This window comes from Pan paniscus, chromosome 11, assembly GCF_029289425.2.
Source record: "Pan paniscus chromosome 11, NHGRI_mPanPan1-v2.0_pri, whole genome shotgun sequence".
In the NCBI taxonomy this organism is placed as follows: Eukaryota; Metazoa; Chordata; class Mammalia; order Primates; family Hominidae; genus Pan; species Pan paniscus.
In genome coordinates, this window is record NC_073260.2 from 75,998,168 (window position 1) to 76,011,988 (window position 13,821).

The 13,821-nt window shown below is 41.2% G+C and overlaps 1 protein-coding gene across 8 annotated transcripts in view; it reads right to left on the reverse strand.

Annotated features, from left to right (window-relative positions):
- PRUNE2 (prune homolog 2 with BCH domain) overlaps positions 1-13,821 on the reverse strand; it is a 294,626-nt gene that overhangs the window by 221,394 nt on the left and 59,411 nt on the right. For all 8 annotated transcript variants that reach the window (XM_055091918.2, XM_003811462.6, XM_055091920.2 and 5 more), the window contains one exon: positions 13,136-13,299. In XM_055091918.2, coding sequence (XP_054947893.1) covers positions 13,136-13,299 — 164 coding nt within the window. The remainder of the gene's footprint in view (positions 1-13,135; positions 13,300-13,821) is intronic.

Below are 13,821 nucleotides of genomic sequence, written 5' to 3' on the forward strand. Positions count from 1 at the left end.
GAAAATCCCAAAGTTAATCACTATGTGAAATCTTAGTCAAGTAGAAATAGAAGACAACTTCCTTATTTGATGAATGGCATTTATAAAAACCAAATACAGGCCGGGCGCGGTGGCTCATGCCTGTAATCCCCGCACTTTGGGAGGCCGAGGTGGGCGGATCACAAGGTCAGGAGATCGAGACCATCCTGGCTAACACGGTGAAACCCCGTCTCTACTAAAAATACAAAAAATTAGCCGGACCTGGTGGCAGGCGCCTCTAGTCCCAGCTACTTGGGAGGCTGAGGCAGGAGAATGGGGTGAACCCGGGAGGCGGAGCTTGCAGTGAGCCGAGATTGCGCCGCTGCACTCCAGCCTGGGCGACAGAGCAAGACTCCATAAAAATAAATAAATAAATAAAAAATACAGAAAGCAGACTTCACAGTTAATTGTGGAATACTGAAAGACTTCCACTTCAAGTAAGGAATGAGACCAAGATGCCGGGTTTTTTTGTTTTTTTGTTTTTTTTAAGATGGAGTCTTGCTTGGTCGCCCAGGCCGGAGTGCAGTGGCTGCAATCTTGGCTCACTGCAACTTCCGCCTCCCAAGTTCAAGCGATTCTCCTGCCTCGGCCTCCCGAGTAGCTAGGATTACAGGCATGTGCCACCACACCTGGCTAATTTTTGTATTTTTAGGAGAGACGGGGTTTCACCATGTTGGCCAGTCTGGTCTCAAACCCCTGACCTCAGGTGATCCACCCACCTCAGCCTCCCAAGGTGCTGGGATTACAGGTGTGAGCCACTGCGCCCGGCCCCAAGATGCCTATTATTCTTATTCTTACTCAACACCACACTGTGAATCCTAACCAGAGTGCAATAAGGCAAGCAAAAGAAGTAGAAAGTATAAATAAAGGAAAATAAAGAATAAACACTGTCTTTCCTCATAGATGACACAATTATGTGTGCAAAAAAAGCTCAAAGAATCTACAAATGAACTCAGGATAGTCAGTAAATTTAGCAAGTTTGCTGCATTAAGGTCAATAATACAAAATTACCTGTATTTCCATAAATAATCACAAATAATTAAAAATCCAAAATCTAGAAATGCAATAGAATCAAAATATTAAATACTTAATGTGCCCTGGCTTACAGTCAAACCAAGAATCCAGTTTCTTTGATTTGGGGATCTTATTTTTTAAAGACATAAAATGGAAAGGCAGTATTAAGAAATTAACCTAACAGATACTACATTAAACAGAGACCTATGGAATAATTTAGTGAAAACAGACATCTGATACTGGCTTATAGTTAAGTTTGATATGACTATTCCAAAGGAGATAATATACTGATAAAAGTATGAAAACTAACTCAGAAAAATGCTCATGATACTCTGAGCTATTTTGACTGCACAAGAACAGCTACAGCCCAACTTTATCCCAGGAATTCATCTTTGGCAAATTTTTCTACCTTACATTAGAAACCCATTTAATTACAAACTTATTTTTCTGTATCATGACTTACAGCAGCCAGAGACACCTCTCAGCAAATTCAAACCTATTTTTGTAGCAAGCACTGACCTAACTTACAGCAAATTTTGCAGAATGAAAGAAATACTGAAATCCATAAGGACGTACCCCAAAGTATCTTAGCTATTCATAGGCAGGGTAGAGGGAAGGAGGGATGAACAGCAAGCAACAAAGAAAGCAATTATGAGGAAATAGTAACAAACACTTCATTCCATTAGAAAAGAAAGCAAACACAATATTCTTTGCTCAAAAGAATGGAGAAGTGAAGGACCTCTTGCCAAAAGCAATTGCAGTGCATTAATATTAAACATGATCTAATGAAGTCAGAAATTGTTTGGGGAAAACATTCAACACAGTAAAGGCGTATTCTGCATGACAAATTCTTAACAGAAAAGAAGGGTCTTAAATCTTTTTTTCTTTTACATAGGATTGATTTTTTTCATATTGAAAAAAAGTAAGGAATGAATAACAGAGAGAAAGAGGGAGGGGGAAAATGGAAGGAGGAAAAAGAAATACAACTTAGTTTACGTTTTTGTCTGAAGAGGTATAAAAAGAAGCCAATTAACTGCCTACTATTTTCATAACTTTAAAATGTCTGAATTTAAGAATAAAGATTATCTTTGTGTGACAGAAGAAATAGTGAACACTCTGAGGTTGAGGAATCATTTTGGTTTTATAACTAGCAGAAACAATCACTTCTTCCCCCACCCCTAGTATCTTCTTCCTAAGTGAAACAGCCCTCGGTCTTCGTAAGCAAAACAGGCAATGTAATTCCCTCTGGATTTTGTAACCATTTCAGGAGAGAGATGATTCACTCTTTGGGCAAGAGAGAGAGAGAGAGAAAAAATATCTGGCTCTGTTCCTTTCCTATTTGACCTCCTTAAAAGGATCTTTTTGAATCTGTTAATCCAGGCTACTAAAATAGCAAGCAACTATTCTTTATTAAAGGTCAAATGAAACTACCAATAGGAAGGAGAGAGTTTGTTTAAATTTTAAAAACCTGGGATATTAGTTTTTCACTTAGTCCTAGGCTAAGAACAGTCGCTTTTCTTTCTCTCTTTGTCTTGTGGCTCCTGTCAAGGCCTTACACAAATAAAAGTGAAAGGCCATTTGGGTAAAGTGTGGTCTTGATCTAAGCATGCCTGGTAATCAGTGGCTGAAACCTCATTGCCAGCTGGTTCCCAGAAACACACACGCACACAAATACAAATGTGCACGCACACAATCCCCAATGTGATGATTCAGCAATTTAATGGATCTTAAATTTGGCAGTAGTCCTCTAGCACACATCTCTGGAGAAATAAAAGAATACAGGTGAGGACTCTGGCGGGTCTGTAACTGTTCACTTTTGGCACAAACCCAGGGCATAACTAAGCACCAACTTTAGCCACCATGACTGTATGATGTGACTTTATGGAACATTCATGCCTTGGAAAATGAACACAAAAAAATCTTGGAATCAGATGGGGGAGGGAGAAGCCCAAGAACAGGAGAAGGAGAAAAGAGAGAAGAGAAAGCAAGCAAAGAAACAAAGAAGAACCTCAGCAAACAATAGGTGGGCAAGGAAAGGGAGAAGCTAAAAGATTTTCTTTCCAAAACTCAGGGCCATTTATGATCTCATCTTTATGAGCACGTTCCCTTCTTACACAAATAATTAGAAAGTAATGCTACATAAGTACGTGCCTTTCCAAATGAAAGTGGATACTAATGATTTGTTTCCTGAAATTTCTAAGTTTGGGGGTATATCCTACTAAAAGGCAACAGCAAGACCTAGCTATTGTAAGAAGTATTAATTTTGAAAAGTGCAAATTATTTCTATTTTGTTAAATCCCCCACAAAGCCTGAACACATTTTGGTCATAGATGAGTCACCTGTTGACATTTATCCATGACTGTCCTGCTAGGGCCCAAAGCAGAGTGACGGGGGACGTTATTAGAAAAACACAAGCACGTTATTTCTATGCTGGCAACATGACACATACCTCTAATTAGTATACAAATGATCTTTTTAACAACATCTGTAATAATCAAGTTCTACCTCAATGTTTGAATAAAATAATATACCATAATGCAAACATTGATATGTAGCTACAGCTGTGTATAAGACTAAAAAGATTCAAATATGATTGAATTTAAATATGTATTTTTTAGATTTAGAGAAAAACATCAGCATGCATAGAAAAGAAATTTGGAGCAGAAAATGAGGTTGCTAGACTAAAGGTACAGCTGATTAAAAAATGAAGTTATTGGCCGGGCACAGTGGCTCACTGCTGTAATCCCAGAACTTTGGGAGGCCAAGGCGGGCGGATCACAAGGTGAAGAGATTGAGACCATCCTGGCCAACATGGTGAAACCCCATCTCTACTAAAAATACAAAAATTAGCCAGGCGTGGTGGCGGGCACCTGCAGTCCCAACTACTCGGGAGGCTGAGGCAGGAGAATTGCTTGAACCCAGGAGGCAGAGATTGCAGTGAGCCAAGATTGTGCCATTGCACTCCGGCCTGGCGACACAGTGAGACTCTGTCTCAAATAAAAATAATAATAATAATAATAATAGTAATAATAATAATAATGCTATTAAAGCAATCCCCAAACACTGATTGAGAAGCAGGAAGTATCTGACATGCTGTGCACAATTCCTGTATATGCCCCCACTGCATGTGGAAAAGGATAGAGCAAGGGTATTTCTATGGCATTATCAGGTGTCTTTTCAAGACTGATACAAAAAAAATTTAGACTTAGTTGTATCTTTTTAAAATGAGAAACTAGTATATGTGTTTATTTCAGTAAAAATGATTATAATTAATCATATTTTAATTTTTTCATTGGCTCCAGGAAGCTCGTATCCAAAGTTTCAAACCAAATACTATTTTTTTTTTTTTTTTTTGAGATGGAGTCTTGCTCTGTCGCCCAGGCTGGAGTGCAGTGGCGCAATCTCGGCTCACTGCAAGCTCTGCCTCCTGGGTTCACGCCATTCTCCTGCCTCAGCCTCCTGAGTAGCTGGGACTACAGGCGCCCGCCACCACGCCCAGCTAATTTTTTGTATTTTTAGTAGAGACGGGGTTTCACCGTGTTAGCCAGGATGGTCTCGATCTCCTGACCTCGTGATCTGCCGCCTCGGCCTCCCAAAATGCTGGGATTACAGGTGTGAGCCACTGTGCCCAGCCACCAAATACTGTTTTTATTCCTCCAAATTTATAATTGTATCTGATCCTATTCCTTTCTGTACTAGTTTTTATTTTTCCTGATCTTGACCTTTTTTTTCTCTTTTATTATACTGCATGCATTTTTGTAAGCCTCCTCAAATATTTTATGGAAGAAGGAAGGGCAAACATAATAAAATAGATAGATAGATAAACCTAGACAAGTAGATTCTCCATTTAATACAAAGGTAGAGATCTAAAAACAATGAGTAATATATACTGTATGATGCCATTTATATATCATACAAATGCAGGCAGAGGCTGGGCATGGTGGCTCATGTCTGTAATCCCAACACTTTGGGGGGCCGAGGCAGGTGGATCACTTGAGGCCAGGAGTTCAAGACCAGCCTGACCAATATGGCGAAACCCCATCTCTACTAAAAACACAAAAATTAGTGGGGCATGGTGGCAGATGCCTGTAATCCCAGCTACTTGGGAGGCTGAGGCAGGAGAATTGCTTGAACCTAGAAGGCGGAGGTTGCAGTGAGCTGAGATTGCGCCATTGCACTCCAGCCTGGGCAACAAGGGTGAAACTCTGTCTCAAAAAAAAAAAAAAAAACAAATACAGCCAGAACCCATCTGTACTGCTATGGGGTACACACAGTGATGTTAAAACTATAAAGAAAAGCAAAGAAGAGTATACCACAAAAATGGGAATACCAGTTAACGCTAGTTAGGGAGGGAGTGAGCAGTGGTGGGAAGGAGCACCAAAAGGTCTTTCTCTTTACCTGGATAATTGTTAAAAGGGTGCTCGCTTTGTGATAATTCCTTGAACTGTTTACATGTCCTTTTATACACATGTTTTGCATTCTTTTTGGTGCAAAGTATTATACTCCACAAAAGGGCTAAAATACACTTATTTATTTACTTATTTATTTATATAACCAAATGGCGAAAATAAAAAGAAATGCTTGCAAAACACTAGGATTTCTTAAAGCTAAAAATAGGAGTTTGTTTGTTTTTTTTAAAACTAGAAGGAACAACGTCCAAATTTTACACATTAAGAATGTTAGAAGGATGGACTGAAGGGGATGGAAATTAAAGTATCATAGCATTAACTGAATCAATACAGTCATAAAAATAGAGAGCACATAAACAATGTTGCAAAATTCCTTTTATGACAGTGTTTATCGAGGGCCTACTCTGTGCCAGGTACTGTTCTAGGTACCAGAGACAGTGAAGCAGTGCACACAACACAGAAAGTCTCTTTTCTCATGAAGTTACATCCTGGAGTGAGGAAGCAAGAGGGAAGAGGAGGCTCCTGATAGGTAGAAAGAGAGATGATGAGATACTATAGATGAAACAAACATTCCAGAAGGAGGGAACGGCTTATGTAAATCATCAAGAGTGGAAAGAGTTTGGCATATTTGAAAAGCTGAAAGGCTCTCGTGTCTGCAACACAGTGGGAAGAGGGGGAAATCTTACCAAGGGATGTGAGAATAGGCAGAGGAGAGATGACGTGGTGGTCTCTAGGGGTAGAGGTAGGATGCTTGGATTTTGAGTGAGACAGGTTTGAAGCCAGAGGTTGAAATGACCTGACTTACAATTTACAAGGTCATTCTGAAGACTTCATGGCAATAGGTTTTATGGAGGAGATAGGGCAACAGTCAGGCAGCTAAGACAGTAGTCAAAGAGAGGCAGAATGGAGGCTTAAACTGAGTCACTAGCAGTGATCATGGAAAATGTAGAGGGAGTCATGTTATGTTCTAGATGGAGGGTCAGCAGGACTGCTGATGGATTTGCAGAAGGCAAAGGAAAGAATCATGTATAACTCCTAGATGATGGCTTAAGCAATTGGGTGGTTTACTGAAATGAAGAAATTGGAATAAAAGCAGGTTTGGAGGTACAAGAAACTAAAAGCTTCTACTGCAGCCGTGTTAAGGATGTGGTGCTAATTAGACAAGCATGTGAAGATGTAACGTGGGCTTGGATATAAATCTGGAATTCTAAAAAGAGGTCACAGTTGGAGATATAGGCAGTCATCAGCCTGTGTATAATATTTAAAGTCTTGGAACTAAACAAAGTCACTTAAAGATAGCAAAAAAGAGAAAAAGGACAAGTTTTAGGCACCCAACACTTAGCAACTGAGCAGAGGAAAAGGAGCTAACAAGTAAGATGAAGGAAGAGTAGGCCCAACCTTTTGCATATCAAGGAACACATTGAAAGTGACCTTTTTTTACTTTTGAGCACAATGGGCTCAGAGCCATACATAGGGCCTTCTCCAAGAACCAAAGGAATCAATATCTTGGCCCACCTGAAATCCATTTACAGCACACTAGCATGCCCAAGCATGATGCATTCTAGGATACGGCCATGGGGATGGAAAGCAAAGTACAATCAAATTGATGAAGTACTTAGCTCATAGTAAATTTAGAGTTTTTTTGGTACAATGTTTATACTAATATATTGTCCACTGAGGTCTAATTATGATGCTTTTAAAGACTCTTTCAAGTCTCAGCCATAAATATCTAGTCTCATGACATCTGGAAACAGACATTTTCTAACATTTCTTATGGCAAAGATGTGCATAAAATATCGGCATTCTTTCAAGACCTAGAAGAATACATAAAAATTTGTTCTAGGCCGGGAGTGGTGGCTCAGGCCTATAATCCCAGCACTTTGGGAGGCTGAGGCGGGCAGATCACCTGAGGTCAGGAGTTCAACACCAGCCTGGCCAACAGGGCGAAACCCAGTCTCTGCTAAAAACACAAAAATTAGCCGGGCTTTGTGGCAGGCACCGGTAATCCCAGCTACTCGAGAGGCTGACGCAGGAGAATCGCTTGAACCCAAGAGGCGGAGGTTGCAGTGAGCCAAGATTGCGCCATCGCACTCCAGCCTGGGCAACAAGCACGAGACTTCCTCTCAAAAAAAAAAAAAAGATTGTCCGTAGGTGGCTGGCAAGATGATTGAATAGGAACAGCTCCGGTCTGCAGCTCCCAACGAGATCAGTGCAGAAGGGGGGTGATGTCTGCATTTCCAACTGAGGTACCCGGCTCATCTCATCGGGACTGCTTAGACATTGGGACTGGTCAGCCCAGCCATGGAGGGTGAGCCAAAGCAGGGTGGGGTGTCGCCTCACCCAGGAAGCACAAGGGGTTAGGGAACTCCCTCCTCTAGCCAAGGGAAGCCGTGAGGGACCATGCCATGAGGAACGGGGCATTCCAGCCCAAATACTATGCTTTTGCAATATTCTTCGCAACTCACAGACCAGGAGATTCCCTTGGATGCCTACACCACCAAGGCCCTGGGTTTCAAGTGCAAAACTGGGTGGCCATTTGGGCAGACACTAAACTAGCTAAAGGAGTTTTTTTTTCATACCCCAGTGGCGCCTGGAACGCCAGCGAGACAGAACTGTTCACTCCCCTGGAAAGGAGGCTGAAGCCAGGGAGCCAAGTGGTCTAGCTCAGTGGATCCCACCCCCATGGAGCCCAGCAACCTAAGATCCACTGGCTTGAAATTCTCGCTGCCAGCACAGCAGTCTGAAGTCAGCCTGGGATGCTTGAGTCTGCCGTTACTGAGGCTTGAGTAGGTGGTTTTCCCCTCACAGTGTAAACAAAGCTGCAGGGAAGTTCAGACTGGGCAGAGCCCACCACAGCACTGCAAAGCTGCTGTAGCCAGACTACCTCTCTAGATTCCTCCTCTCTGCACAGGGCATCTCTCAAAGAAAGGCAGCAGCCCCAGTCAGGGGCTTATAGATAAAATTCCCATCTCCCTGGGACAGAGCACTTGGGGGAAGGGGCAGCTGTGGGCGCAGCTTCAGCAGACTTAAACGTTCCTGCCTGCTGGCTCTATCCCCATTGAATCTGCTATCCCTATTGAATCCCCATCTGAGAAGAAAGCTACCACTGACTTTCTTCACAGAATTCGAAAAAACTACTTTAAATTTCATATGGAACCAAAAAAGAACCCGTATAGCCAAGACAATCCTAAGCAAAAAGAACAAAATGGAGGTATCACGCTACCTGACTTCAAACTATAGTACAAGGCTACAGTAACCAAACAGCCTGGTACTGGTACCAAAACAGATATAGACCAATGGAACAGAACAGAGGCCTCAGAAATAATGCCACACATCTACAACCATCTGATTTTTGACAAATCTGACAAAAACAAGCAATGGGGAAAGGATTCCCTATTTAACAAATGGTGTTGGGAAAACTGGCTAGCCATATGCAGAAAACTGAAACTGGACCCTTTCCTTACACCTTACAAAAATTAACTCAAGATGGATTAAAGACTTAAACATAAGACCTAAAACCATAATAACCCTAGAAGAAAACCTAGGCAATATCATTCAGGACATAGGCAGGGGCAAAGACTTTATGACTAAAAAACCAAAAGCAATGGCAACAAAAGCCAAAATTGACAAATAGGATCTAATTAAACTAAAGAGCTTCTGCACAGCAAAAGAAACTATCATCAGAATGAACAAGCAACCTACAGAATGGGAGAAAAATTTTTGCAATCTATCCACCTGACAAAGGGCTAATATCCAGAATCTACAAGGAACTTAAAAAATTTACAAGAATAAAACAAACAACCCCAACAAAAACTAGGCAAAGGATATGAACAGACACTTCTCAAAAGAAGACATTTATGCGGCCAACAAACATATGGGAAAAAAAGTTCATCATCACTCATCATTAGAGAAATGAAAATCAAAACCACAATGAGATATCATCTCATGCCAGTTAGAATGGCAATCATTAAAAAGCCAGGTAACAACAGATGCTGGAGGGGATGTGGAGAAATAGGAACACTTTTACACTGTTGGTGGGAGTGTAAATTAGTTCCAGCATTGTGGAAGACAGTGTGGCGATTCCTCAAGGATCTAGAACAAGAAATACCATTTGATCCAGCAATCTCATTACTGGATATATACCCAAAGGATTATAAATCATTCTACTATAAAGACACATGCACACATATGCTTATTGCCGCACTATTCACAAAGACTTGGAACCAACCCAAATGCCCATCAATGATAGACTGGATAAAGAAAATGTGGCACATATACATCATGGAATACTATGCAGCCAAAAAAATAAAGGATGAGCTCATGTCCTTTGCAGGGACACTGATGAAGTTTGAAACCATCATTCTCAGCAAACTAACACAGGAACAGAAAACCAAACACCACATGTTCTCACTCATAAGTGGGAGCTGAACAATAAGAACACATGGACACAGGGTGGGGAATATCACACACCGGGGCCTGTTGGGGGTGGGGGCTAGGGGTGGGAGAGCATTAGGAGAAATACCTAATGTAGGTGATGGATTGATGGGTGCAGCAAACCACCATGGCACGTGTATACCTATGTAACAAACCTGCATGTTCTGCACATGTATCCCAGAACTTAAAGTATAATTTTAAAAAAGTTCTAAAAATGTAAATCAAAGTAATGATTATTTACAGCACCCAAAAATCCAAAGTAACATGGTAGCTGCTTATAAAGAGAACCCTTTCTAAAGAGAACTGCCCATATTATGAAAATAAAGAACACTAAAGTTATTTATAGGAACAGAGAAAACAAGTCCTTTTAGGTTTGATGTTACTACATAACTGGAAAACTATAAATTCTAAGTTTGAAATCAGTAATGACAGCAAAATTGACTTGATTCCTTTTTTTTTTTTTTTTTTTTTTTGAGATGGAGTTTCACCCTTGTGCCCCAGGCTGGAGTGCAATGGTGCGATCTTGGCTCACTGCAACCTTCGCCTCCTGGGTTCAAGCAATTCTCCCGCCTCAGCCTCCCAAGTAGCTGGGATTACAGGCATCCGCCACCACACTGGCTAATTTTTGTATTTTTAGTAGAGACAAGGTTTCACCATGTTGGCCAGGCTGGTCTCAAACTCCTGACTTTAAGTGATCTGCCCTCCTCAGCCTCCCAAAGTGCTAGGATTACAGGCGTGAGCCACCACGCCCAGCCTACTTGATTCCTTTTTTGTATTTACTAACAATTCAAGAGCTTTTAAAAATTGACCTATTACCCCAACATACTTTTTACCTCTGAACATTTGAGTTACCTCTTTAAAAGGCAGATTCCCTATATAACCATCCTTTAGTTCCGTGATATGGTTTGGATGTGTGTCCCCTCCAAATCTCATGTTGAAATGTGATCTCCAATGTTGGAGGTGGGGCCTGGTGAGAGGTGTTTGAGTCAGGGGGGCCAATCCCTCATGAATGGCTTAGTGCCCTCCCTGCGGTAATGAGTTCACCTGAGATCTGGTTGTTAAAAAAGGTCTGGGACCTCCCCAGTCTCTTGCTCCCTCCCTTCCCATGTCATATGCCAGCTACTCCATTGCTTCCTGCCATTATGGAAGTTTCCTGAGGTCCTCACTAGAAGCAGATGCCAGCACTATGCTTTTCCTACAGCCTACAGAAGCATGAGTGAAATAAACCTCTTTCTAAATTACCCCATCTCAGATATTCCTTTACAGCAACGCAAAACAGACTAATACATTCCCTCTTGCCAAAACTATTTAGTAATGTTCCATCTCCCCTCTACATACGTACACACACACGCACACACACATACACACACATATGCATTGGCAAAAGGTCTCCAGAGCCCTCTTTCCACCATAAGAAACCCCCTATGTTTTCTACCTCCCAGGGTTTAATGACTCTGGCTCTTTTATGACAGTAACAGTATTGGCAGGCTTCACAGGTAGAAGCTCTTCATCCTCTCACATTCCAATTTCCAAGAGATAAGGAAGTGATGTCCACATTCTGCCAGCTTCCCAATGCCACTTCAAGCCTAACCTCAAGAAAAACATCTGATGTTAAGAAAAGCAAAATCCAGCCAGGTGCGGTAGCTCGCACCTTTAATTACAGCACTTTGGGAGACTGAAGCCGGTGGATGGCTTGAGCCCAGGAGTTCAAGACTAGCTTGGGCAATACGGTGAGACCCCCCCACCAACTCTTAAAAAAAAAAAAAAAAAGAGTAAAAAAATTTAAAGAGAAAGAAGCGAAATCTTTTACCATTGTTCATTTTTTGGTAGCTCTGCAAACTAAAACCAAGATAATTAACAAAAGGGTCTGCATTCCTTCTAATTCCCTAAATCTGAATATCATTGTTATCACTACCAACAACAGTCATATCTTTGTGCCAATGTATTTGTTTCATATTATTTTACTATTTGTAGAAAATTATGATAATGAGCTGCTTACTGACTACATTTCTTTTCTACTAAATAACGCATGTATTTTCACAACAATTAACCAAACTTCTTAGTTTACAAGATATTTAAACAAAATATTCTCTAGTGCTTGGCTGCACCACACATTTGTGCTGTTGAACAACTTTCCTCTTGGCTGAGATCCCCAATTACCTTCATTTTCCTTCTGCTCTGTCACAAAGATAAATGATTGTGCTTACTTAGTTTAGTTGAGGGCACAGTTTCCCATAGAGCGTTTTTACCAACATTCATTGCCAGGAAAATATTTAAGGCAGGTTTACGAAGGCCATCAGTTCTAAACCTTTACAAGAATTATACACTTCTTGGACCTTTTCCCCTCCAAACTGTGGAAGAGACAGAGGAATTGAAGGACAGAGTCCTTAAAAGAGTTGAGTCAACATACTTTTGGTCTTCTTTTAGAATTATTTCAATCTGTTCATCACTGTTTTTCACTTTCCTGTGTTAAATACTTTTGAGAAAATTCTCTGTCTACCGTGTTCAAAATGGATTGGTGGTGCGGGGAGGGAAATGCTTTATACAAAAACCAGAACAGTGTCCTCTGTAAGTCAATAATGGAATTTCTGTGGTAATTTTGTGGTTCCAAAGTCGACTGACAATTTCTAGCTTGAAAACCACTCTTTGGAAGCAGGTGGCTCCACTGATCGAGATGAAAGAGAGATTACTAGAGTAACTGATGATGGTGTGTTCAGGACCCCAGGGCTTAAAACAGTTTGAGTGAAGACAGAATATGTTACAAGACAGGGGAGCAAAGGAGGTGACATCTGACTATAAAAGCCCTGACACAGTATCACCAAAATGAAGGGTACGTATTTTGCCATCCAAACAGTATGGTATAAACCAAGCATCGAAGAGTATCAGCAGATATTTCAACCTGGGAACTTGGCATTCTCGTCCCTATCATGCTGTCTTGGGGCAAGAATCACCTCTGGTAGTGATTAAAATTGCCAGAGGTGCTATTCCAGCTCCCTAACAGAGGTGCAGCAGTTCCATTTAATATTCTTGTCTAGTGAAACAGCAAAGGTCCCTCATGCCTATTTTTAAATGCACATTTTTAATATTCAGTATAATGCTACTCTTTAACAAACTCTTTACTCCCTGCCTCTCTGATGAAGCTTCCCGTGGTCTTTAAAGAGATTGTTAACCCAAGAATGGATCGCATTCTTTCTACATGAGCAGGCTGGGAGACACTCCATTAAGCCTTCCAGTATTTAATAGGAAGAGCCATCTCTCACCTCTGAGGCGATGAGCCAGTTGCTCGGTGATGAGCTCAGGAGCCTCCTGGAGAATCTCCTTTAGCACGAGAGAAGAGGAAGACTCTCGGAACTCAACGTTGGCATCGCTCTGCTCAACCGGATTAATGACTTTGACAACTGCTGATTCTAAAGTTTTGTCTTCACTGTAAAGCAAATGGAGGGGAGGAAGAGAAAGGGATATGGCATGTCTTATTACTTTTTGGAATGTTTAAATCTCTGCTCTCACACAAATGGCTTCCTCTCAATGACCAAAAATATGAGGGAACTCACATGACTCAGAAGACGGGAGCCTTATTCTACATATTTTCACATTTCATTAAAACTATTTACTTTCCCCAAATTCTTAAAATACGTACATACCTTCCCAGCTTTATCCTGTGCTGCGCTCTTGGAAAATAATAGTAGCTAACACTATTGGGCTTCCACCACAGGCCGGATACTATTATAAATACTTTAGGTGTATTATCATATTTTATACTAGAAAATAACACTATAAAATGAATTCTACAGGCTGGGCGCGGTGGCTCACAACTGTAATCTCAGCACTTTGGGAGGCCGAAGCAGGCGAATCATGAGGTCAGGAGTTTACGACCAGCCTGGCCAACATGGTGAAACCTCGTCTCTACTAAAAATACAAAAAATTAGCCTGACGTGGTGGCAGCTGC